This window comes from Protopterus annectens, chromosome 2.part1, assembly GCF_019279795.1.
Source record: "Protopterus annectens isolate FY-2018-M chromosome 2.part1, PAN1.0, whole genome shotgun sequence".
In the NCBI taxonomy this organism is placed as follows: Eukaryota; Metazoa; Chordata; order Ceratodontiformes; family Protopteridae; genus Protopterus; species Protopterus annectens.
In genome coordinates this window covers 690500406-690528307 of record NC_056729.1, presented here as the reverse complement: position 1 = coordinate 690528307, position 27902 = coordinate 690500406, and the positions used below count along the sequence as shown (strand labels likewise).

The following is a 27902-nucleotide window of genomic DNA, read 5'->3' as shown; positions in this document are numbered from 1 at the left end:
AAGGTATGATAGGAATGACAAATTTCCAGGTCCTGAGAATGTTGGCACCAAAGACTTTTTTAAGTATCATTAAAGTTTCCTCATATGCAGTTTGGCATATGGAATTAGAGGCCATGAATCCTAGGGCCTGCAGGATTTTCCTTGCTGATAGCTGGGTTTTGGTGGCCATTTGAGTGAAGTAGTCTGTCAGATAGGCTTGTTTTTCTGGAGTAAGGAATGCCATCTGGGGTGCTGTGTCCAAGCTTGCTCCCAGGAATACAATCTTTTGACTGGGGACTAGTTTTGATTTATTTTCATTGATGGCATACCCCAGGGAGGTTAGAAGGTTTTTTACAAATGTCAGGTGCTGCAACAGCATTTCTTCTATGCCTGAATCATGCAGTCGTCCAAGTACGGGTAAATTTGAATTTTTCTTTGTCTACAGTAGGCAATGCCTGGAGCCAGGCATTTTTTGAATACTCTGGGAGGAGTGGATAAGGCAAAGGGACGTGCAGAGAACTGATAATGCATAGATCCTGTCCTGAAGCATAGATATTTCCTGCTTGAGTCCCTGATAGGGATGTGCAGATAGGCTTCTTTTAAGTCTAGGGTGACTAACCAGGTATCTTTGGCCAGCATGTGAAGAAGCAGTTGCAGGGTGAGCATTTTGAATTTTGGTACCACCAGAAAGATGTTTAGAATGGAAAGATCAAGGATTGGGCACCAAGTGCCCTCTTTTCTGGGTACCAGGAAAAGTCTGGAATAGAACCCTTGACCTATCTGTTCCACAGGAACAGGTTGAATTGCCCTTATAGAGAGCAGGGATTGAACTTGGTTTTGTGCCTCTGCCCACTGGTTTGGAGGAAGGTCTGGGAACCCTTTTGGGGTTGGCAGTGAGTGGAAGTAAAATGTGTACCCCTGGGATACAATGTTGAGGACCCATCGGTCTTTGGTGATGGAAGTCCAGTTTTTTGCATGATGGGCAAGTTTTCCTCCTATGGGTACAAGCAGTTGGGCAGAGGTGGGGATTAGAGTTGAGAAGTCATTGTGAATTCTTTCCGTAAGGGGATGGCTTAGCACTCCTTGTTTTTGAAGTGAAGGCACTCCATTGCTTAGATCTCTGCATACCCTGAGACTGTAGTCTGGGGGGTCTGTTTCCCCTGGGTCTAGTTTGAGATGGCCTTGAGGGGGCTGGAAAGAACTTTTAGTTATGTACTCACCATAACTTCAGATGTTTGGGATCCATCTCGCCTACATTCTGAATGATGGGTTCGGAGCCGATCCCTCGGCTCCGACTCGGCACGCTTATGCCAAAGAGCGAAGTCTCTTATTGGCTGAGCTTACTATATCCCAGGATGCACCACTACCAGTCCCCCAGATCTAGTTTGTCCGCATACATGCACACACGCATACCCTGCTTATATAACATCGTCAGATGAAACAAGATAAAAACAGTTGAACTCAAAACCGTTCAATCTCTTCTGATCTGCAAGGCAGGGGAAGGAGGGTGGGTATCAGGAATGTAGGCGAGATGGATCCCAAACATCTGAAGTTATGGTGAGTACATAACTAAAAGATGTTATGTGATCCTATCTCGCCTACATTCTGAATGATGGGACAGCGTCCTAGCACCTGAATCCTGGGTGGCTCACTGGAAAACACTCCTGAGTACCGTGGAACCAAATGATGCTCGTCCTTTAGATGCCACATCCAATTTGTAGTGGGAAATGAAAGTGTGCGGGTTGGACCAAGTAGCCGCAGCACAAATTTCGAAATAGCGAGCTTGGAATGAAAGGCTATAGAAGTAGCCATAGCTCTGGTAGAATGAGCTTTGATAGATGATGTAAGATGTTTATTCAAGAAGAATAGGCCTGAGTTATGCAATCTCTGATCCATTTTGAGATTGTAGCTTTTGTGATGGTTTGGCCCAATTTATTATCTGAGAAGGACACAAACAACTGGTCTGACTTACGAAGTTGCTGAGTCCTGTCTAAATAGAAGCGTAATTGCCTGTGAACATCCAATTTATGGAGAGTGTATTCTGCTTCATTAGAGAATTTTGGAAAGAAAACTGGTAGTTCTAGAGATTGTTGAAGACAGAAACTAGAGCAGACCTTTGGGACAAAGGATGGATTAGGCCTAAGTGATACTCTATCCTTGTGGAAAATCAAGTACGGTGGTTTAATAGACAGGGCTTGAAGCTCTGAGACTCTTCTTGCAGAAGTAATAGCCACTAAGAATGCCGTTTTCCAAGACAGATATTTTAACTCGCATGTAGCAGCCGGTTCAAAAGGGGGAGATGTTAATGCGCGAAGTACCAAATCAAGATCCCACGGAGGAGCAGGATGAAAAACTGGTGGTCTTAACAGACTCGCACCTTTAATGAACGTTTTGCATAGTCTGTTGCTCATCAAAGGAGGATCCGTGGATTCATGGAATTTAGAGATAGCAGCTAGTTGAACTTTAATAGTTGAGACAGAAGATCCCTGATTAAACAGGGATGTTAAGAATTTCAAAACCTCTGGGACAGGAGCAGTGATAGGGTCTAAGCCCTTGAGTTGAGCCCAGATAGCAAACCTCTTCCACTTACTGAGGTACAATTTGTTAGTGGTGGGTTTGTGGGCGAAGATAAAATGTGAACTACTTCGGGTCTAGCGTGTGACTTCTAACTAAGGTTGGAAGTGGAGGAGCCAAGCTGTCAATTTCAGAGATTGAAGGGACTGATGCCAATGTCCCGACTGATGGATTAGCAAATCCGGGATCAGGTCTAAGGTCCACGGATCGTCCACTGCATGCTTTTCAGGTAAGGAAACCATATCTGACGAGGCCAGTATGGGGCAATCAGAATCATTGGAGACCCTAGTTGAGAAGCTTTTGAATAACTTTGGGAAGGAGTGGAATTGGAGGAAAGGCATAAAGTAGCCCTGTTGGCCAAGGTTGTGCTAGAGCATCCATGGCTGGTACTTCCTGATGTGGAATCAAGGAGAAGAACCTTGCACTTGGTGTTTTGTGGAGTTGCAAATAGGTCGCAGCGTCCCCATCTCTTGAAAACCTGGGCTGCTACTGTGCGGTTTAGAGACCATTCGTGAGGAGAGAGAATTGTCCTGCTTAATTTGTCCGCCAATACATTTGACTTTCCGGGATGTGGGTCGCTACCAAGAAGCGGTTGGTAGCTACAGCCCATTCCCACACTCTCATCGCCTCTCTGCAAAGGGGATACGATCTGGTCCCTCCTTGTTTGTTCAGATACCAAACCACCGACATGTTGTCTGTGTGGATGGCGATGATGCCCTGAGGAAGAAACTTGTGTAAGGCCTGTAGGGATAGAAGTACAGCCCTCATCTCCAACACGTTGATGTGGAGAGGAGCTTCTTCGGAAGCCAAGAGCCCTGAACTAGCCTGCCCAGACAATGCCCCCCACCCTATCTGGGAGGCATCTGTCGTCAGGGTAACCACGGAGGGGAGAACAAAGGGTTTTCCTGATCCAAGTTGGATGTCTGAAGCCACCAGCGAAGGTCCCTTTTGCATATGTCCGTAATCATGATGTGATGATTGAGGGAAGATCCTGAAAGGACCATTGAGTTGACAAGAGCCACTGAAGAATCCTCATGTGTAATCTTGCTAGAGGAACTAAAAGAACCGTGGCAGACATTGAGCCTAAGACCTGTAGGACCATCCTGGCTGGGGCTTTGGATCTCGAGATCAGAGCTTGAACTTGGCCCTGTAAAGTTCGGATCCTTTCGGCAGGAAGAAAGACGCATCAATCTTGAGTCTATCTCTGCTCCTATAAACTTTATGCGTTGAGAGGGCAGCAAGACAGACTTTGACCAATTGAATGTAATCCCTAGGGAAACACCCAGGGAGATGGTGGCTTTGAGGTTGTCCATTAGTAGATGCCTGGTGGTGGCAGTCACGAGCCAGTCGTCGAGATAGGGAAACACTTGGAATCCAAGACTTCTCAGGTGAGCCGTCACTACTGCCAAACACTTGGTGAACACCCTGGGGGCTGTGGTGAGACCAAAGGGCAGAGCACAAAATTGGTAATGACTGACTCCCAGGCTGAAGCGCAGATACCTTCTGGACGCCTGATGTATCGGAATGTGATAATAGGCGTCCTTGAGGTCTATGGAGCACATCCAAACATCCTTCTCCAACAACGGGAGAATGGATTGTAACGTGACCATTCGAATCTGGATTTCGTGACGGATTGGTTCAGTCTGCTGAGATCCAATATTGGTCTCAGGTCCCCTGTCTTTTGGCACTAAAAGAACCTGGAGTAATTTCCTGATCCGATCTGGTCTGTGGGGACCGGTTGGATGACTCCTTTCTAGCAGCTTTAAAGCTTCTGCGGCTGCTATTTCCCTTTGACTGGGTGGTGGGTCCGGGATTCTCTTGGACGGAGGGGTGAGTCTTTGAATGGGATGGTGTAACCTCCGGCAATGATCCGAAGCACCCATCTGTCCTGAGTGATTGACTCCCAGGCTTTTAGGTGCTTGGCAAAGCGACACCCGACTGGCTCGAGCAGCACAGCCGGGCAATCCCTCATGTCGTGTGGGAGGCTGAAGAGCCACGAAAGGACTCGCGGTCTCCAGAATTGCGGGGCCCTCTGCCGCCTCTGGGACGGCGTCTCCCTGAAAAATTTCCCGCCCTCTGCCTCTGGACGGGAATCTTCCTGCTGTTGGGAGAAAAACTTGCGAGATTTTGAACCACATTTTCCCCTCCTTTGGCCTTGGGGTAAGGCCGAAGGGAGTGGAATAACGGGCCCCTACGGCAGATAACGTTTTCCCTCTTGCTCACAGCGGTAAGGGTGTCTTTCACCTTGGGTCCAAACAATGAGGACCCATCAAAGGAGCGTCGGAAGGAAGACTTGAAGGCCTCCGAAACTGACACAAGCGGAGCCAGGCTTGTCTCGTAGAGCCACGCCTGTGCCTGCGCTCTACCGCCCCTTCGCCGCATAGGAAATGAGCCTCATGGACGAGTTAGAAATTGACGTAAGGATAGCCAACTGAGAGCTAACCGACTGGGCTAGCTGCTCAGGTAGGTTACCGAGAGGGTATCTGACAACTCCTTGACCAGATCCCTCTGAAGCCTGGTAAAATGTGCCAAGTAATTCAGAGACCTTAAGGTAAAGGCCGCTGAAGTCAGGGTGCGCTTCCGTACCTATCCATACTCCTAGACTCCTTATTAGGAGGATGGATAGACGTTGAAGCCTCTGCCACGTCCTGTTGTGTAGCAGATGCCACCACCATGGCATCTACAGCCACGCCTTTAGTAAGGAACTCCTTCTCGGGGAGCAGATAAAATTTATTTGGACGAGAAGGGACTGGTTCCACGGTATCTGGATGTTCCCACGCCCTTGACAAACTAAATCCAGAAGCTCGTCAAGGCGGAGACACCCAGGAGGCGGAGGGCTGAGCCCCAAAGGCCTTGAGGAGCACTGATTCGTCAGCAGAGGGGTTTGGATATCCAGCCGCCTCGTTGTTTGAGGATCTCTAAGATGTCTGCAAATGAGACATCATCCGAGGGCGACTGGGACCCCTCCGCATCATCCATATCAGTGTCCGATGTAATAGACTGGGAGTCCACGTGCTTCCTCTTGCACGATCTCTTCCTTGGGGTTCCTCTGAAGACAACTCGAAGAACCCTCAGGAGGAGGAACTCCCACTGGGGTAACCTCAGGCCTCGGGGCTCCGCTGGTTACGGACAGGGAACTGCCAAAGACCCAGTCTCCACGCCCAGGAAGGTGCTGGTAAAACCGGAGAGATGGCGAAGAGGACTTGGCCAAGGCACTCCTCATGGCCCTGAAAGCCGGACCCCAGAATCCTGGGAGTGTCCGGTCTCGAGCCATGATAGTCGACGGAAGTCCCGCAGCAAGCACCGAGAGGGAGGCTCGGAACCGAAAGCATAGGTCCCGAAACATCACCCTCGGGTCCAGCCGAAGAAGTCCAGCGTACCAAACTCGGACCCGAGGCCGGGTTGGAGTAAGGGTCGGAGCCGACCCTGAGATCTCCACCGGCTCCAACAGCACCTGCTCCGCGGAGCGAAGCAGTCGGAGGAGGAATGGCAATGGGGTGGGCCATGGACATCGGCTCGAAGCCAACTGGGTCGGAACCGAAACAAATTTTTGGAAGACTGGGGACTGGAACAGTCTTTGGAGCACCCTGTCTATATCAGAATCCGACATCCTCGAGACCGAGAGGAAACAGAGCGGGTTGAGAAGGCCTCTCCATCGGCCCCAAGGGACTAGGGGACCGGCTCGGCGACTCGATGAGAATCGGCGCCGAGGAATACTCACACCAGATTCCATCGGTGCCGAGGTAGACTTCTGCGCCGAGGAGGAAGTGTCTGAGCGGGCGACCCTTGTCGGCTCCGAGAGCAGTGGAGCCGAAGGTGACCCGCCTCTCGATGCCGCAGCCATCGGCTCGAAGCCAGAGGAGTCGATACTGGTGGCATCGAGGCAGACCGTTCGACCTCGGCTCCGAAGTCTTTGGAGCCGAAGGAGGCCTGCCTAGGTCTCTTGGCAGTCGGATCCGACGGACTGGTCGGAACCGAAGCCCTTTTCTTTTGGCAGGAGCGGAGAGGATGCCAAGGCTTCTTCAAAGAGGGTTTAATTAACCCCTTAAGAATCAATTTATTTTTCCTCTCCTGGAGGACCCTTGAGGAAAAAGCGTGACATACGCTGCATGACTCCTGCAAGTGCTTTGCCCCTAGACAATATACACAGAGCAAATGATCGTCAGTAATAGACATCTTAAAACCACATTTGAACATTTTTAAAGCCCGAAGGCCTAGGGGTTTGAGACATGATGTTAAACAATTCTTTGACAGGAATTCAAACAACTATAGATTTGCTTGTGATAAATCTAAGCTTATAGTTAAAGTTTAACACAAACACTAGCTGTAAATGACAGGGAACTCTCAACTACTGTAGACTAGAGACCCTGAAAGGTTTTCAAAGGTTGACCGTCTGGGAAGGCCCTGGATGTAAGGGGGTCGAAAACAAACTCAACCCAATCACACACAACAATCTTCACAATCCAAACGTACACAAAGAAGCGATAGCCGTTAAAACAGCTTTGTGACCAAAAAACAGCAAAAAACTGACAGAAAAGTAGTTAATAAAAGCTACTCAGCCCAGCCAGCTCGAGACCACGTCTTCGCAGGGAAGCGGCAAACGAGATCTGGGGGACTGGTAGTGGTGCATCCTGGGATATAGTAAGCTCAGCCAATAAGAGACTTCGCTCTTTGGCATAAGCGTGCCGAGTCGGAGCCGAGGGATCGGCTCCGAACCCATCATTCAGAATGTAGGCGAGATAGGATCACATAACATCCAATGTTTCGAGGAGCAATGCCTACTGAATCTAGGAGGCTGTACTTGCAAGAAATCTTTGACTGTCTGCATAGATTTTGCTTTTTCTTCCATCTTTTTAAGAACCTCTTCTGCTTTGGTTCCAAACAGATTGTCCATGTTCAAAGGAGTGTCTAGTAATTTTCATTTGACATGGTTTGGCAAGGTCTACTCCTTAGGCCAAGCATGCCTTCTTAGTACAGAACCAGTGACTGCTACCCTGCAAGATGCTTCTAGGGCGTCAAAGCCACATTGCAAAGTATGCTTGCTGACTTGGCTAGCAGAATGCATAAGCTCTTGTAATTCTTTATTTTCTGCACAGTCTGTAAAGGTAGCTATTTTTTGCTTAATAAGTTCCATAATATATTGTTGGTACTTCAACATGTGAAACTGGCAATTCAAAGCCCTAATGGAAAGAGTTGCAGAGGTGTACACTTTCTTACCACATCTGTCTAAAGCTCTGGAATCCCTGTCCGAAGGGGTGGGATTCTTAGCTGTAGTTGCTTTGATACCTTTAGGCTCCTGGGAGATGACCTCTGGGTCAGCAGTAGGATTTTTGAAAAGGAATTTGTGAGTCAGGAACTCTGTAGTACCTGTCTGGTTTCCTAGGAGCAGGGGGGTAAAGTATCAGGAGTTAAACTGGATTCCATAAAGACAACATCCAGGACTGGTGGTATTGCTAAAGGCCTATGTTGTGGCAAATCTAGAAATTCTCTGAGTCTCTTTTTGGACTGAAGATAGTCTTGGCATTCCCAGTGGAAAAACTCTCATATGTAAGGTTTCACCAAAAGAAAAATCCTCTGGAGGAAAAGCAGAGGGAATGGATTCCTCTGCATATGAATCTTCATAAGCAGATAAAGGCATGTCTTCATACTCAGACACCTCAGAGTCGTCGGACTCTTGGTCTGTTAAAGCTGCTGAGGACAGGTTTCTCTTTCTCTTAGCAGGGGAAGGCTGACTTCCCCTAATCGGCATAATAAGGTCTTCTGCCATTTTAAGCATTTGATGTTGTGGCAAGGAAGAAGGTGCTTGAGTTTGGGTTGTCATTTTTTTAGGTGTAGTGCGTACTCTCGGCCTTAGAAATTCGGTAGTTTTAGACAGAACTGAAGACACGAAAGAAGTTGTTGGTTTGTGTCGAATATTGGTAGTGCGAAGAACTTCCTCAGAAGCCAGTGCCTGCTCAGCAGCTCCGGACCCATCCAAGGTATAGACATCCACAGATTCCGTAGTCAAAGAAGAGTCTCGCGGCATACCGGACTCTGAACTGGTCTCGGTAGAGGCCTGCGAATCCACTGAAGTGGGCATCAACGGCAGCACCTCACTGAGTACCGGCAAACTGGCAACTAGCTTAACGGAAGCGTCATTGACAGTTTTGGACCTGTGTGGTCTCTTGTCAATATCCTTGCGTTTTTGGGAATATGGCTAGTCGGATGGCTTACCGAAGCCATTTCAGAAAACGGAGATCGAGAATGAAAGTTTTTAGTGACAATAAGGGCCCAAAGATGAATAATTTGGGTGTTGAACAAGGCACAAAACTGACAGCGAGGTACGTTATGGTCTGGGTCTAAGAATGGAAATCTCTGTATGGTATTTACTTTCCACAGACAAGACAATTAACTTTTTCTGACATCGGTTAGAGCAAGAAAAAAGGATCCACAACGGGGTACTTAGCTTTAGAAGACTTCAGGATAATTCAATTTGGAAACGAAAACTCAGGTAGTGACTGACTGGCACTCGTGCGAACTGCTTCTGTTTTGGACTCCTCGGCAAGAAAGACTGATGTCATGGCGTCGACTGCCTAATTTTATACCGCTGACAAGCTGACATCTGACCTTGAGCGACAGCAACCGATGTAGAAATACTAAGTCTCTGGTATTCGGACCGACTGAGGGCTACCTGCAGGCAGATAACCCAAGTGTGATGACTGCAACAGTGAAACACGAAGAACATCATGTGTATTTAATTGAACACTTTGAGACACATCCGATACCGGTTTCAGTTCATGCAACAATAAAAACCAAGACAGAAATAAAGTATAACAAGTAAAAATGAAATGCAGACACTTTGCTACTTATCTATTAAAAAGAGAGGAATTTATAGAGTGGGTAGTGGAAAGGATTCAGGAGTTATTAGGGAAGATACAAATTTATACAGAAGAGATGGCGAGTTAAGTGGCATAAAATAAAGAGAGTTTAAAAACATGATAGAAATAAAAGGTAAAGAATATGGGAAAGAAGTAATAGGAACTACATAGATGGGTTGACAAAGAATACGAACCAACACAGTACTAAAAGAAAAAAAAAACAGTATGTGAATAATACGCAAATGTTTAAAAATGTTGCTGTTAAGCAAGTATTTTTGATAAATCCAAAACACAAAAACTTTTAAACTTTTAGCACAGCAAGTTAGGCAACAGAAACTAGAAAGGGTTTCACCAAACTCAGGTAGGCCACAGAAAAAAAAAAAAAAACAGGGATCTCAAACCCACAGACCTCAAATCTGAAGAAGCCCTCAAAGCAGCATAATTACAGACATGGGAAGCAGCTACACTACTTTTCTAGCCTGCTTGTATTTCTTTTTGTCTTGGAGATTGTGGCTCTTACCTAAGTTTGCTAGTCATCATACAACAGCAGTGGTTATTTCAGTTTGAGACCCCTGCTACAGAAGTATTGCCATAAGCCATCTGACAACATAAAGCGCACCCAATGTAGGTGGTAGTTTACTTTATTTTATTTGTACTTGTTTACCAGGGTAAGCCCAGTGTTCTCCATGGACTTTCTTCAGACTCAGCCTGGGAGCATTGTCCGGTTAAGTGACTTGCTCAGAGTCGCAATGAGGCAATGGAGGCTGAGAGAATCAAATCCTGGACTACTGGACCACAGGAAAAGTACAGTTTTGTACCATAAATGTAGATGTTCGAGTGTATACACTGCTGCAGTCATTACACTTGGGTTATCCTGCCGTCAGGCGGTTCCCCAGTCGGCCTGAGTTCCAAACTCTTGGTCCGGCGTCAGTTGCTTTCGCCTCCTCCCTGACGTCAGTGCGACAGGGGTATAAAAGATGCAGCCAACGCCATTTTCTTCTGTTTTTCTTACCCCAGATGTCAGGTGCCCCCAAATAGGTAGGCAATTCAAATTGCTAATAAAACATACATAAGAAAAGCAAACAACAACTTTCAGCTACCAGCAAATACTCCCCATAGGTAGTAAAGGGTAGAAGACATAGGTACGTACCAGCAAGTAAGAGGAGAAGCAGGGAGGGTAACCTGGACTGCAGCAGTGTATACACTCGAACATCTACATTTATGGTAGGTACAAAACTGTACTATGTTCATCGTGTTACACTGCTGCAGTCATTACACTTGGATAGAATCCCAAAGCTGAGGTAGGGTGGCTGGTTCTATAAGGCATTAGGTGTGGCTATAAGGCCCTGCAGCACAGCAGTGGTGAAGCCAGCTCTGGATTTAGAGTATAAAGGCAAACGGTAATGCTTGGTGAAGGTATGCACAGAACTCCATGTTGCTGCTTCCAAAATGTCCTTAGTAGGCACTCCTCTGAGGTAGGCAGTTGAAGTGGCTGTTGCCCTGGTGAAGTGAGATCTAATGCTGCTAGGTATAGGTTTCCCATGGTGTGTGTAACAGAAATGTATGCAATGTCCTATCCATTTTGAAATAGTCTGTTTTGAAATGGCTTTTCCCTGTGGTGGTGCAGCATATGCTACCAGCAATTGCTCAGATTTTCTGAAAGCTTTGGTTTTGTCCAAGTAGAAGCATAACTGCCTGTGAATGTCCAAAGAATGCAGTAGTCTCTCCCCTTTATTCTGTGGTTTTGGATAAAAGGTTGGCAAGTGAACAGTTTGGTTTAGAGCCACACTTGAAACCACCTTTGGCATAAACGTAGGGTTAGTTCTTAAGGACACCCTGTCCTGGTGGAAAATGAGGAAAGGTTCCACTGCCATTAGTGCCTGTAATTCTGAAACTCTTTGAGCTGATGTTATTGCCAGGAGCAGAGCAGTTTTCCAAGAAATATATTTTAATTCTGCTGTGTTTGCTGGCTCAGAGGGAGGTAAAGTTAATTTTTCCAAAACAAAGTTGAGGTCCCAAGTTGGAGTAGGTGCTCTACGGGGCGGTCTTGTGTTTTTAGCCCCTCTAAGGTACTGTTTTAGCAAAGGATTAGAGAAAATTAGAGGATCCGTGTTGTAATGAGCAGAGATGGCAGAGGCGTGGATCTTGATGGATGAAAAAGAGAGGCCTTTGTCCAGTATCTCAGTTAAATATTGTAGAATCTGAGGAATGTTTGGGACAAGAGGGTCAAGGCTCAGAATCTCTTCCATTTTTCCGAATAGGCTTTCCTGGTACTAGGCCTTCTGGCCTCCAGAATGACATCCATAACAGCTTTGGAGAGAGGCATTGCTTGCTTGACTAAGGAATTTTCCACACATCTAGGTTTAAGGTCTTTAGCTGACTGTGAAGTATCTGATTGTTGTGCGGAGTCAGCAGATGTGGGATTTGAGGCAGTATCTTGGGTGGTTCTTGTGCTAAATTCTTTAGGATTGGGTACCAGTACTGGCGTGGCCAGTCTGGAGCAATCAGGATCATCTTTGGCTCTTCTTGCCTGGCTTTTATGAGAAACTTTGGAAGGAGAGGTAGTGGAGGGAAAGCGTATACTTGTAGGTTTTTCCAGCTGAATGAGAGGGCATCCACTTTCCATGCTTGTGGATGGTAACTCCTTGTGCAGAATTTCTGTAGCTGGCAGTTCATTGGGGATGCAAACAGATCTATGTCCGGGCTCCACCATTTCTGTGTTATCATTCTGAATGTTTGTGGATTCAATTCCCATTTGTGGGGATCCATGATGTTTCTGCTTAAGTCGTCTGCCAGTGTGTTTTTCTCTCCTGGCAGGAATTGTGCTTGCAGATGAACTTGACAGTTTAGAGCTGTGTTCCACAAGGTCATGGCTTGTCTGCAGAGGGGGTAAGGAGTGAGTGCCCCCTTGCTTGTTTATGTACCATATAACCGTGGTGTTGTCTGTCTTTAGGAGTAGTTGTCCTGGATGCAGCAGGTCCTTGAAAGCTATAAGGGCATTTTGTACAGCTAACATCTCTTTTTGATTGATGTGAAGATGCCATTGTTCTGCGGGCCACTTGCCCTGAATACATTTTCCTGCCATGTGTGCTCCCCAGGCGTAATCCGATGCATCTGTTGTCAATGTTTGCCTAGCTGTGGGGTGAGTAAAAGGCTGTCTCTTGTTGAGGTGACAAGCTTGAGCCCACCATCGAAACTCCTGTTGAAGTGGTATAACTGTTTCCAAACTTTGACAGTGTTGAGACCATACACTCTTTAGGTACCATTGCAGTTTCCTCATATGCAGACTTGCATATGGAATAAGTAGCATGCAAGATGCCATGCAACCCAAGGCCTGCAGAATTTTTCTTGCACTGAGTTGGGTTTTTGTTGCCATCAATTGAAAGTATTGAGTCAGTTGTCCTTGCTTGTCTGGCGTGAGATAAGCCATCTGGGCCATTGTGTTCAAGCTGGCACCCAGGAATATTATCTCTTGTGAGGGTACTAGTTTTGATTTCTTTTCGTTTACTGTGTATCCCAGGCAACTTAATAACTGTTTTACAAATGCCAGATGCTCTAGAAGAATGTCCTTGCTCTCTGCTTGAATCAGGCAGTCGTCCAGGTACGGATAAATTTGAATTCCTTTCTGTCTGCAAAATGCAATTACTGGTGCCAGGCACTTTGTGAAGACCCTGGGTGCAGTAGATAAGCCAAAGGGCAGTGCAGAGAATTGATAGTGCATTGAACCTGCTATGAATCTGAGGTATCTTCTGCAGTTTTGTCTGATAGGGACATGCAGGTATGCATCTTTGAGGTCCAAGGTCACGAGCCAAGCTTTCTTACCCAGCATGGGAAGAAGCTGCTGTAGTGTCAACATTTGAATTTCGGAATATCCAGGTAAGTGTTTAGACAAGAAAGATCCAGAATGGGCCTCCAGGCTTTGTCCTTTCTGGGAACCAGAAAGAGTCTTGAATAAAATCTTTGTCCTTGCTCTTGTGGTGGTACTTCTTGAATAGCTCTCATTTCCATGAGTGCTGTAATTTGTTTTTGAGCCTATGCCCATTGATTTGGTGCCAGATTTGGCATTCCTTTTAACCTTGGCAGAGTGTGAAAGTAGAACCTGTAACCTTGAGATACAATGTTGAGAACCCATTTGTCTTTGGTGATCCAATGCCAATTGTGAGAGAAAAGTGCTAGCTTTCCTCCCAAGGGGGCTGCCAAGAGAGAGAGTTGTTTGGCAGCTGTAATTGGAAGTCATTGAGGCTGTTTTTTATAAGGTTGAGCCCTGTCTTCCCCTTCTTTTTGGCCTGATGTGCCCCATTGCCGAGGCCTGTAAGGGCTTTGTGTCTGACCTCTACCTCTTGGACATCTGTATCTGTCCCTTTGAGGTCTATCTGTGAATAGAAAGGACCTATTCATTTGTTGGCCAATTTCTGCTAAAACGAGGAGGCTGAACCTATAAGAAATCTTTCACCGTTTGCATAGATTTTGCCTTATCCTCCATCTTCTTTAATACCTCCTCTGCCTTAACTCCAAACAGCACATCCCGCTGCAAAGGTGCATCCAAAAGTTTGACCTTAACATGATCTGGTAACGTATGTTCTTTTAACCAAGCATGCCTTCTAATGATAGAGCCTGTAACTGCTGCTCTACAGGAGGCTTCTAAGGAATCAAACCCACATTGCAAAGTATCTTTTCCTACTTGTTCAGCTGCATGCAATAAATCCTGCATTTAAGTTAGGAGGATCTGAATCTGGAAGCATTTTTTGTTTCAACTGAGACATCAAAAATTGCTGATATTTTAGCATATGAAACTGGCAATTCAAGGCTCTCATTGCTAAAGTGGCAGACGTATATACCTTCTTTCCCCATCTGTCTAATGCTCTGGAATGTCTGTCAGAGGGAACTGGGTTTTTTGCTGATGAGGCCTTAATCCCTTTGGGTCCCTGAGAAATAGTTTCAGGGTTAGCAATAGGGCTTTTGTACAGCAATTTGTGAGAGTCAGGGACTCTGTAATATCTATCAGGTTTAACAGGGGCTGGGGATAAGGAGTCATGGTCCAAACTGGTTTCAGTGTACACATCATCCACAATGTCTAAAACTGGTGGGATAGCACCGGGTCTGTGTTGGGGCAATAAAAGGAAGTCTCTGAGTCTTTTCTTGGATTCTGAGTAATCCTGGCCTTCCCAATGGAAATGCTCTCTCATGGTATGTAAGGTCTCCCCAAAGGAGTAATCCTCAGGCGGAGAGGCTGATGGAATTGATTCCTCAGCATCAGAATCCTCATAAGGGGGTAAAGAATATCCTAGGTCCGAGGAAGAGTCAGAGGAAATGGTCAGAAGATTCATAGTCTGCATCCTGCCTGGGCCTTTTATCAGGAGGGGGATGGGACCCCCTGATCAGGGTGATTAGGTCCTCGGCCATTTTTAGCATTTGTTTCTTAGGCATGGAAGCCTGTCCTGGAGAGAGTTGTGTCTGTTTCTTAGCCTTTAAGGGGGGCTTAGACTTAACAGAGGGTTTAATAGTTAACTGGGTAGGTCTGAAAACACCCTCTGTAGCTGTGGATTGCTCAGCTACTTCGGTTTCCTCTGTAGGTTTAGGATCGGAAAACTGAAGGTCTAGTGCGTCCGAAGGCCCAGCCAGCTCCACATGGGAGTCGGAGGCGGTCTGTGGTTCTGTGGAAACGGTCGTCAGGGGCTGCGTAGGTGCCTCGCTGAAAACCGGAGAACCGGCGACTGGCCTAGAAGAGGCCTCGTCGTCCGTTTTGGGCCTCTGATGCCTGTCCTTGTCTTTGCGCTTTTTATGCATCGCGGTCGTCGGAATTTCTGACGGCATGGCGTAACTGAATTTTCTACCAAAATAATGTCGGGCAAAATCAAACAGACATTTAATAGTGCGCTTGTTAAACCTAGCACAAAACCAACAACCAGTGACGTCGTGGTCAGGGCCTAGGCATGGAATACAATAGGAGTGGAAATCTTTATGAGGTATTTGCTTCCCACAAGAAATACAGTTATTAACTTTTACTGACATCCGTCTGAGGCAAGAAAAAGTCTCCCCAATGGGGTACTTAGCTTTTTTAGAAGACTTTGGTTCTGGATTCGGAATGAAAATCTCAGGAGTCGGCCGACCGGTACTTGCGAACTGCTTCTGGCGCTGCACGGCAAGAAAGACTGAAGAAAGTGGTGTCGGCTGCATCTTATATACCCCTGTCTCACTGACGTCAGGGAGGAGGCAACAGCAACCGACGCCGGACCAAGACTCTGGTACTCTGGCCGACTGCGGGACCGCCTGACAGCAGAATAACCCAAGTGTAATGACTGCAGCAGTGTAACACGATGAACATCTGCCTGTGAATGACCAAAGAATGTAGTAGTCTCTCCCCTTTGTTCTGTGGTTTTGGATAGAAAGTTGGCAAGTGAATAGTTTGGTTTAGTGCCACACTTGATACCACCTTTGGCATAAATGTAGGGTTAGTTCTTAAAGACACCCTGTCCTGGTGGAAAATGAGGAAAGGTTCCACTGCCATTAGTGCCTGTAATTCTGAAACTCTTCGTGCTGATGTTATTGCCAGTAGCAGAGCAGTTTTCCAAGAGATGTATTTTAATTCTGCTGTGTTAGCTGGCTCAAAAGGAGGTAAAGTTAATTTTTCCAAAACAAAGTTGAGGTCCCAAGTTGGGGTAGGTGCTCTACGGGGCGGTGTTATGTTTTTAGCCCCTCTGAGGTACTGTTTGAGCAGAGGATTAGAAAAAATTGGTGGATCCATGTCGTAATGAGCAGAAATGGCTGAGGCATGGATCTTGATGGATGAGAAGGAGAGGCCCTTGTCCTACATCTCAGTTAAATATTGAAGTATCTGAGGAATGTTTGGGACAAGAGGGTCAAGTCTGTGCGCCTGGTTCCAGGCACAGAATCTCTTCCATTTATCTGAGTAGGCATTCCTGGTGCTAGGCCTTCTGGCCTCCAGAATGACATCCATAACAGCTTTGGAGAGAGGCATTGCTTGCTTGACTAAGGAATATTCCATGCAGCTAGGTTTAAGGTCTTTAGCTGGCTGTGAAGTATCTGATTGTTGTGCTGTGTCAGCAAATGTGGGATTTAAGGCAAAATCCAGGGTGCTTTTTATGCTAAGTTCTTTAAGATTGGGTACCAGTGCTGGCGTGGCCAGTCTGGCGCAATCAGGATCATCTTTGGCTCTTCTTGCCTGGCTTAATACCTTTGGAAGGAGAGGTAAAGGTGGGAAAGCGTACACTTGCAGGTTTTTCTAGCTGAATGAGAGGGCATCCACTTTCCATGCTTGTGGATGGTAAATCCTTGTGCAGAATTTCTGTAGCTGGCAGTTTATTGGGGATGTAAACAGATCTATGTCTGGGCTCCACCATTTTTGTGTTATCATTCTGAATGTTTGTGGATTTAATTCCCATTCGTGGGGATCCATGATGTTTCTGCTTAGGTAGTCTGCCAGTGTGTTTTTCTCTCCTGGCATGAATTGTGCTTACAGATGAACTTGGTAGTCTAGAGCTGTGTTCCACAGGGTCATGGCTTGTCTGCAGAGGGGATAGGAGTGTGTGCCCCCTTGCTTATGTACCACATAACTGTGGTGTTGTCTGTCTTTAGTAGTAGTTGTCCTGGATGCAGCAGGTCCTTGAAAGCTATAAGTGCATTTTGTACAGCTAGCATCTCTTTTTGATTGATGTGTAGATACCTTTGCTCTGTGGGCCACTCGCCCTGAATACATTTTCCTGCCATGTGTGCTCCTCAGGCGTAATCCGATGCATCTGTTGTCAGTGTTTGCCTGGCTGTGGGTTGTGTAAAAGGCTGGCCCTTGTTGAGGTGACAAGCTTGAGCCCACCATCGAAATTCCTGTTGAAGGCAAGGAATAAGTGGTATAACTGTTTTCAAACTTTGACAGTGTTGAGAACATATACTCGTTAGATACCATTGTAGTTTTCTCATATGCAGTCTGGCATATGGAATTAGTAGTATGCAAGATGCCATGCAGCCTAAGGCCTGCAGAATTTTTCTTGCAGGGAGTTGGGTTTTTGTTGCCATCAATTGAAAGTATTGAGTCAGTTGTCCTTACTTGTCTGGCATGAGATAAGCCATCTGGGCCATTGTGTTCAAGCTGGCACCCAGGAATATTATCTGTTGTGTGGGCACTAGTTTTGATTTCTTTTCGTTTATTGTGTACCCCAGGCAACTTAAAATCTTTTTTACGAATGCCAGATGCTTTAGAAGAATGTCCTTGCTCTCTGCTTGAATCAGGCAGTCGTCCGGGTATGGATAAATTTGAATTCCTTTTTGCCTGCAAAATGCAATTACTGGTGCCAGGCACTTTGTGAAGACCCTGGGCGCAGTAGATAAGCCAAAGAGCAGTGCAGAGAACTGATAGTGCATTGAACCAGCTAGAAATTTGAGGTATCTTCTGCAGTTTTGTCTGATAGGGACATGCAGGTATGCCTCCTTGAGGTCCAAAGTCACGAGCCAAGCTTTCTTGCCCAGCATGGGAAGAAGCTGTTGTAGTGTCAACATTTTGAATTTCGGAACATCCAGGTAAGTGTTTAGAGAAGAAAGATCCAGAATGGGTCTCCAGGCTTTGTCCTTTCTGGGAACCAGAAAGAGTCTTGAGTAAAATCCTTGTCCTTGCTCCTGTGGTGGTACCTCTTGAATAGCTCTCATGTCCATGAGTGCTGTAATTTGTTTTTGAGCCTCTGCCCATTGATTTGGTGGCAGATTTGACATTCCTTTTAACCTTGGCAGTGTGTGAAAGTGGAACCTGTAACCTTGAGATACAATGTTGTGAACCCATTTGTCTTTGATGATGCAATGCCAATTGTGATAGAAAAGCGCCAGTTTTCCTCCTAAGGGGCCTGCCAAGAGAGAGCTGTTTGGCAGCTGTAGTGGGAAGTCATTGAGGCTGTTTTTTATAAGGTTGTGGCCTGTCTTTCCCTTCTTTCTGGCCTGGTGTACCCCATTGTCAAGGCCAGTAAGGACCTTGTGCTTGACCTCTACCTCTTGGACGTCTGTATCTGCCCCTTTGAGGTCTGTCTGTGACTGGAAAGGACCAATTCTTTGTTGGCCAATTTCTGCTAAAACGAGGAGGCTGAACCTGTAAGAAATCCTTCACCGTTTGCATACATTTTGCCTTATCCTCCATCTTTAATATATCTTCTGCCTTAACTTCAAACAACACATCCCGCTGCAAAGGTGCATCCAATAATTTTGCCTTAACATGATCTGGTAACATATGTTCTTTTAACCAAGCATGCCTTCTAATGACAGAGCCTGTAACTGCTGCTCTACAGGAGGCCTCTAAGGAATCAAACCCACATTGCAAAGTATGTTTTCCCACTTGTTCAGCTGGATGCAATAAATCCTGCATTTCTTTAAAATTAGGAGTATCTGAATCTGGAAGAATCTTTTGTTTCAACTGAGTCATCAAAAATTGCTGATATTTTAGCATGTGAAACTGGCAATTTAAGGCTCTCATTGCTAAAGTTGCAGACATATAAACTTTCTTTCCCCATCTGTCTAATGCTCTGGAATCTCTGTCAGAGGGAACTGGGTTTTTTGCTGATGAGGCCTTAATCCCTTTGGGTCCCTGAGAAATAGTTTCAGGGTCAGCAACAGGGCTTTTATACAGAAATTTGAGAGAGTCAGGGACTCTGTAATATCTATCAGGTTTAACTGGGGCTGGAGGTAAGGAGTCAGGGTTTAAGCTGGATTCAGTGTACACATCATCCACAATATCTAACACTGGCAGAATAGCAAGGGGTCTGTGTTGAGGCAATAAAAGGAAGTCTCTGAGTCTTTTCTTGGATTCTGAGTAATCCTGGTCTTCCCAATGGAAATGCTCCCTCATGGTATGTAAGGTCTCCCCAAAGGAATAGTCCTCAGAATCCTCATAAGGGGGTAAAGAATATCCTAGGTCTGAGGATGAATCTGAAGAAATGGACACCTGGTCGGAAGATTCATAATCTGCATCCTGTCTGGGCCTTTTATCAGGAGGGGGATGGGACCCCCTGATCAGGGTGATTAGGTCTTCGGCCATTTTGAGCATTTGTTTCTTAGGCATGGAAGCCTGTCCTGGAGAAGGCTGTATCTGTTTCTTTGTTTTTAAGGGGGCCTTAGAATTAGCAGAGGGTTTAATGGTTAACTGGGTAGGTCTGAAAACACCCTCTGAGGCAGTGGATTGCTCAGCTACTTCGGTTCCCTCTGAAGGGTTAGTTTCGGTAGGCTGAAAACCTAGAGCGTCCGAAGGCCCAGCCAGCTCCACGTGGGAGTCAGAGATGGTCTGTGGTTCTGTGGAAGTGGTCGTCAGGGGCTGCGTAGGCACCTTGCTGAAAACCGGAGAACCGGCAACCGGCCTAGAAGAGGCCTCGTCGTCAGTTTTGGGCCTTGGATGCCTGTTCTTGTCTTTGCACTTTTTATGTATTCTGGTCATCGGAAGTTCCGACAGCATGGTGTAATTGAATTTTCTGCCAAAATAATGTCGTGCAAAATCAAACCGACGTTTAGTAGTGCGCTTGTTAAACCTAGCACAAAACCGACAACCAGTGACGTTGTGATCTGGGCCTAGGTATGGAATACGATAGGAGTGGAAATCCTTATGAGGTATTTGCTTCCCACAAGAAATACAGTTATTAACTTTTACTGACATCGGTCTGAGGCAAGAAAAAGTTTCCCCAACTGGGTACTTAGCTTTGTAGAAGACTTCGGTTCTGGATTCGGAATGAAAATCTCAGGAGTCGGACGACCGGCACTTGCGAACTGCTTCTGCTTCGGGCACCGCGCGGCAAGAAACACTGAAGAAAATGGCGTTGGCTGCATCTTATATACCCCTGTCGCACTGATGTCAGGGAGGAGGTGACAGCAACTGACGCCGGACCAAGACTTTGGAACTCAGGCCGACTGGGGAACCGCCTGACGGCAGGATAACCCAAGTGTAAGGACTGCAGCAGTGTAACATGATGAACATTCTGCATTTCTTTAAAATTAGGAGGATCTGAATCTGGAAGCAGTTTTTGTTTTAACTGAGACATCAAAAATTGCTGATATTTTAGCATGTGAAACTGGCAATTTAAGGCTCTCATTGCTAAGGTTGCAGACGTATATACTTTCTTTCCCCATCTGTCCAATGCTCTGGAATCTCTGTCAGAGGGGACTGGATTTTTTGCTGATGAGGCCTTAATCCCTTTGGGTCCCTGAGAAATAGTTTCAGGGTCAGCAACAGGGTTTTTATACAGAAATTTGTGTGAGTCAGGGACTCTGTAGTATCAGTCAGGTTGAACTGGGGCTGGAGGTAAGGAGTCAGGATTTAAGATGGATTCAGTATACACATCATCCACAATGTCTAACACTGGCGGAATAGCAAGGGGTCTGTGTTGAGGTAATAAAAGGAAGTCTCTGAGCCTTTTCTTGGATTCAGAGTAATTCTGGCCTTCCCAATGGAAATGCTCCCTCATGGTATGTAAGGTTTCCCCAAAGGAGTAATCCTCAGGCGGAGAGGCTGATGGAATTGATTCCTCAGCATCAGAGTCCTCATAAGGGGGTAAAGAATATCCTAGGTCTGAGGATGAATCTGAAGAAATGGACACCTGGTCGGAAGATTCATAATCTGCATCCTGTCTGGGCCTTTTATCAGGAGGGGGGTGGGACCCCCTGATCAGAGTGATTAGATCTTCAGCCATTTTGAGCATTTGTTTCTTAGGCATGGAGGCCTGTCCTGGAGAATGCTGTACATGTTTGTTTGTTTTTAAAGGAGGCTTAGACTTAGCAGGGGGTTTTTATTGGTTAACTGAGTAGGTCTGAAAACATCCTCTGAAGCTTCGGGTTGCTCAGCTACTCCGGATCCCTCTGAAGGGTTTGCCTCGGTAGGCTGAAAAACTGGTGCGTCCGAAGGTCCAGCCATCTCCACGTGGGAGTCGGAGGCCTATGGTTCTACAGAAGCGGTCGTCAGGGGCTGCGAAGGCGCCTCGCTGAAAACCGGTGAACCGGCGACCGGCCTAGAAGAGGCTTCATCGTCAGGTTTGGGCCTCGGATGCCTGTCCTTGTTATTTGCGCTTTTTATGTATTCCGGTCATCAGAAGTTCCGACGGCATGGTGTAATTAAATTTTCTGCCAAAATAATGTCGGGCAAAGTCAAACCGACGTTTAATAGTGCGGTTGTTAAACCTAGCACAGAACCGACAACCAGTGACGTCGTGGTCTGGGCCTAGGCATGGGATACAATAGGAATGGAAATCCTTATGAGATATTTGCTTCCCACAAGAAATACAGTTATTAACTTTTACTGACGTTGGTCTGAGGCATGAAAAAGTTTCCCCAACGGGGTACTTAGCTTTGTAGAAGACTTCGGTTCTGGATTCGGAATGAAAATCTCAGGAGTTGGCTGACCGGCACTTGCGAACTGCTTTTGCTTTGGGCACCGCGCGGCAAGAAAGACTGGAGAAAATGGCGTTGGCTGCATCTTATATACCCCTGTCGCACTGACATCAGGGAGGAGGCGACAGCAACCGACGCCGGACCAAGACTTTGGAACTCAGGCCGACTGGGAAACTGCCTGATGGCAGGATAACCCAAGTGTAATGACTGCAGCAGTGTAACATGATGAACATCAGCGTGTTAACAGCTCCTTAAATCCTTTGCATCAGCTGCCAGATTTCAGATACATATCGCAATAAAACGAAAACACATTAAAATAAATCTATAACATCTAAACTAAATAACAAAGGCTAGGTTTGTAAACTACAACACTTATTAAATAAAATAAAAAATAAACTTTAATATACATTTAATAAACATGTGAAATGCTGAGCATTACAGAATGTTCCCTTGCAGCCTTCCTTTCTAAGCGACAACTAAACAGAACAAGCCACATACAAGGGGGTCTTCACTGCCTTGCTACTGAAAAACAGAAAACGGAAACAAAGATATCTAGCCTAAATAATGAAGGCTAACCAAACAGAATGAAAATATACAGACCACAAATCAAATAAGATAGAAATTACATTATTTCTAAGTCAATCGAATTGCACCTGCCAATTTACAATCCCCTCTTCTCCAGTCAATGTAACTGTTTATTTTGCTATTGCACCAGTAAGAGGACTCTACATCACCTCAAGGAGAGAAAAGAGTTAACTGTCTATATAATAATACTTAGGGTGATCAAAGATGGAAGATGAGAGAGGACTGTTGGATAGAGTAATCATCTAGGCAGCGCAAGGGTGGTGATTTTTCTTGTAAACACTCCACCCCCCCCCCCCTTGTCCTAACATGTATGCTGCTGAAGCAGGGCATGTAATTCCTGGCCAGTGACACTTCTGTGCTTAAGTGCAGGTGCTAAAGTCCAGCTACAGTGCAGAATCACTGCTTGGTGTGGCACAGTGCACACTGCTGTCCACTTTGGGCCTGCATTACTCCCCTACCTCCACTTACTGTCACTGCGGCTGTGCACTGCAAAGGGTCCCTACTGAAACACTGGGGCCCGAAATGCCAAGTGCTGACATACTGAAAAAAAAATGGATATGACAGAGAAGGGTGAATCTTGAAGATTGCTCTTCTCTTTTAATCTTCTTTTTTTCAGGGGGGGGCAACCCCCTGCATCCAAATAACTTATATATACCAACTCTGAGATAGTCATACCTCAGAAAAAAGGGATTATTATTCCAAGAACTGGCCATCTCAGACTTAGAATATGTAAGCCTGCTTTTTCAGCCATTCAATCTCAGTGTTTTGAGACTTGCTCTAGTGGGTCCCAACACTTCAAATGGTTATCAAATGCCAACCTCTTCAAAGATGGGTAAGCTAGCATTAACAGTTCATCCAGCATACATATCACTAGTTGATACAGGGTCAGCTTGATAGCAGTCAGGAATTTATCCCACTATGTCATAGAACCAGCTTAATGACTAATATGGAATTACTACAAGTCTTATACAGAATATTTATGTAAAGAAATAAAGTCATCGTTTAGTGAACTACTGCCCATCATCAAAAAAACTCCAGACCTAATGACAGCTGGGAATGGATTTTTAAATGGTTCCAGCCAGGAAAGCAAGTTATCTTTCCCAATCTACCCTCAAAATAGGCTTTAGCATAGTTCTTTCACTCCCATTTCCAACTGTCACTGGCTTGGGAGTCAATGTTTTTCCATCTAGAAGACATGGTTAATTAAAACAGGACTCCAACTACATTGCAGGAACCAAATAAATACTCCAGTTTAATACTTAAATGCAGCACAAATTCTGGCAAAAACAAATTTTCAGGGTCTTGTCTTTAGAATAAAATACCTCACAGACCCCTCCTTATCCATTATGTGTTGTCCTACAGCCCTTCCAACTTGCTACTTCACCTGCTTGTCTTTGTCGGTCCCCCCCCCCCCTTACTTCTCAACACTGAATCCAAGCTCTGGTCACATTTTTAGTTTGACCGTCAGGTGTTCAATGACGCTACAACCTAATGTAAAGGAATTACATCAGAGGTCTAGACTTTTAGACTATAAGAACATAGGAAAATGTAACAGCCTGTTTAGGAAGTACCATTTCAAGAATTACAAAACTTTCTAATAATTAACACTTAGGATTCCATAAGTCAATAACACAAACAACACAGTCTAATGAAAATCACCTGCATGACGAAATGCAAAAAAAAGTCTTCCTCTCTCAGAACTATATCACACAAAAGCAGTTTCAGGTCAAGTTTATATCAGAAGCATAGCAGCATGATGTATCAAAAGTGAAAAATCTTTGTCTAATCATTTTCATTGCTTTACATAATGCTTTATATCTTGTGTAGGGGATCATTTTCAAAGGACGGTAATAAAAAAATAAAAAAAAACTGCATACCTTTTGTACCTGGAGGCTGCAGATTATCTCCAGTCAGGGAACACCAGCCAACTGGGAAAATATCTCTGGAATCATAACGGCACCAGTAATCAAACGCCCCCCTCCAACCATCAAATGTAACAAGGACCTCTGGTCCATTCACTTCACCAATTGTGGCAGGACAGATGAAATGCGGGTTCTTTCTGTCTACAGCTTCCAGCTTCATTCCTACCTTGAAATAGTTCTGTGTTGGGGAAGGAGGCTCCTGCTTGAGAGTGGGAAAAAACAAGAATGATGTGACTCTCAGGTACCCGGATTTCTAAAAATACAGACATGCACATGTGGGTATCTTCAAACATTTGCCCCATAATTCATTATAGTCTGTGCCATGTTATGTGGCAAGCATGCTGCTGCATTTGCATTGAGCATTTAATCAATATTGAAAAACTAACAGTGAATTAATAACACCCATTCTGAACCATTCTTCATGGTTCGCCACATTTCAAAGTGCCTTAGTGCCTTCTAAAAGAGATTCAGTGACATGATATGCAGTATGTTTGGGCAGTGCACACAGAAATGCAAAAAAAGGCCATGTCTCAAATCAGAGACAACCACACACCAAGAACACTGAATTTATATATTACTGTGCGCCAAGGTGATAGATGCTACACAAGGCATATGCAAATGAGCAACACAACATGAAAAACATCAGTATTATAATTCTGAGTTAGCTGTCTACAGAAACTAAAATTAGAATTAAAAGGACTGCAGCCCCATATGCTAAGACACAATACAATTAAAATGACTGCACCACAATATAATTAAAAGGACTCCAAGAGAGTTATCTGACCTCATTAATAATTTATGCTGTATTGGTTACTCCAGAGTGGACACTGGCCATATGGCTGAAGAAGTAAGGAATTTGAGAAGTACGCAGGGGAGACCTTATTTTTCAGCATGACTGGAGAATGAAATGCAGCAGGAGCTTAAGACACGGAATAAGACTGACCATCGTCTCTTCTTGACATTTAACAGTGACACTGACCTGGTTTGCAAGACTATTAAACAGAACTGGGGTATTTTAACATCTGATGCTTGGCTTAGAGTTATAGTGGGGGAGATTCCAAGATTTGGATTCAAGAATAGTATTTCCCTCAAGAGGAAACTTTGTTATGGCCCTAGGGTTTCACGTTTCTAAGCATTGGGAGAAATTGGCATTTTTCCTTGTCAAGCTTGTGCAGCATGCAAGTATATCTCCTCTGAGAATAAGTTTGAGCATCCAGCTACAGTTAAGGTCTATTTTCCGAGATTACATGCTAATTGTAAGACTCCTAATATTGTTTATCCTGCAAAGTGCCAACAATGTGCAAGTTTTTACGTTGGTAAAAGCAATAGGCAGTTTAAACAATGGGAGTCTACAGCATCTGAGTGACATTTGTTGCAAGAAATTAACAAATTCACTTGCGAAACATGTACAATGCAATAATAACCATGTTTAAGTTTATGATATTATAGGTCTTAGAAGAGTGTTTTTTGGGGTGGGGATTTAGTAAAAAGGACAGAACTAGCTGAAATGAATCAGATATATTACAGTCTGATAAAACACCGGGACTTAATGTCTGAATGTCTATAAAACCTGCTCTGAAGTGGTGTAAATTGTTCCATTGAATTGAATGGTTGAATTTATTTTAAATTGAGAGATTTTAGGAAAGTTTTTAAAGCTTGACCTGAGGAAGGGAAATCTGTCCAAAAGCACTTGTCTGTTTTATAAATATTTTATGATTTTAGCCATGGCAGCTCGATTTGCATTTCTTGTTTTCACTTTGTCTACAGAAACTGCAATACAAAGATGGATGCGCAGAAAGGAGACCACCATGCTGCTATGTAAATGTGGATTGTTAACTCCTCTAGTCAGCTATACAACACAGGCAAACACACAAATTGTGACTGCTGCTCCATCACATCAGCTGTACAAAGCTGTTGCTGTTTTAGTACAGCAACATTCCAATTCCTCCCAAGAGCGACATGCAAACTGACACACACAATACAGTATGCACATCTAACACAGATATGCAGTTTGCTTACAACCCTTGCATATATACCAATATTAGAGGATATATTGGTGGTGGTGCTGCGGTAGCGTTGTCGCCTCATAGCAAGACGTTGTCCCGTTCGATTCTCAGCTAGAGCGTCTTCTGTGTGGAGGCATACGTGAATGGGGCGTGCCTTCGTTGAAGGTTGTGCGTCAGGGCTGGTAACCCGGTATGTAAAAATCCGCTACCAATCATTAGCGGTCCGGAGTTCCGCTGTGGCGACCCCTAACCGGGAAAAGCCGAAAGACACAAACATATTAGACTAGGATAATGTGCCAAGGTTATTTATTTATATTTATTTTTATTTGACATTTGTTTTCGGGGCTGGTCTGACTGGGTCTACAAAACCCGTTTTCAGCAGAGGCCCCGGGAGAAAAGCTCCACATACAGTACAACACAAACACAGTATAACCCAATACAATACAAATGACATTAGAAAAACTATACAAATATACAATATTTACTACTTCAAATATGGTTGGGGTAGACTTTAATTTCCATTTTTTTTTTTTTGGCAGGCACCAGAAATAAACTTAACAAGGCCTTACTACGTCTAGGCGATTCAGACCATGTATCCCAGCTCACAAAAATAAATTTCATTAGTTACACACATTTGCTCGCCCAATAATTCTGAGAGAGTATCTAGGGAATTTGTAGTCTGCCAACTCATTACACTCCCAAAACAAATGTTCCCAGTTACCACTTTCATCCCCAACACACCTCCAATATTTGCCATCTTCATGAGGAAAGTCTTTGCAGTCTGCTCAGCACATAAATATTCTTATGCATCACTTCCAAGCAAAAATCCTAACTCTTCTAGACTTTGTTGCATGTTTTGGAGCCATGCACATGTCCTCCCCATTGTTTCTCTGTGAACTTCTTATCCAATCTCTCTTCTCAGTCTTTTCTAACCTCCGCTGATTCCTAATGTTATTATGAAATATTTCACATGCCACGCTAATTATCCCTTTTTAAACAGAAGCTTCTGTTCTAGATTCAGTTATACACCTTACCAGTGCAGGTTTTCAATTAAGATGTCCCTATTCTTTTCTATTTGCATGTACTCTGATAGCAATCCTGTTAAGGAAGGCAGTCTCTAGATTGCAGTCCAAATATATTCTTAGCCTCTTCCCATTCTATTACCTTCCCCCTCTAATTATTTGCACCCAATACCCCAGTTCGTTTGTCAGTTTCTTAGAGTAAATTCCACCCCTGTCTTGCCTATTCTCTACATCCCTAATTGAAGTTAATCATATTGGCAGAATCTCTTTTCTCCATTCCCATGTTGGCTTATTTCTTAGAATACATTCTGCTATTTTACAAATGGTATTTACAAATGTAATATTCTGTAGGATTTCTTTGTTCTCCTTAAGAATCTACATCCAAAATCCCACTATCTCCTTATTTCTTGAATTTCCCCCTGATTCATTATCATCCCTTATCACTTTGAATTGTAGCTTTCTGCTTGTGTTACATGCAACTGTGTAGCTTTGAAACATTTATTTATATTAGGTTCAGTACTCCTAAAAAGCACCTCGCACTTTAAGAAGGATCAACTTATCCCACTTGACTCTTGCCCTCTTCCCCTCCTAGAT

At 44.8% G+C, this 27902-nt stretch overlaps 1 protein-coding gene across 3 annotated transcripts in view; it reads right to left on the bottom strand.

Annotated features, from left to right (window-relative positions):
* SCMH1 (Scm polycomb group protein homolog 1) overlaps positions 1–27902 on the bottom strand; it is a 1495203-nt gene that overhangs the window by 895701 nt on the left and 571600 nt on the right. For all 3 annotated transcript variants that reach the window (XM_044062427.1, XM_044062428.1, XM_044062429.1), the window contains one exon: positions 24236–24482. In XM_044062427.1, the coding sequence (XP_043918362.1) occupies positions 24236–24482 (247 nt within the window). The remainder of the gene's footprint in view (positions 1–24235; positions 24483–27902) is intronic.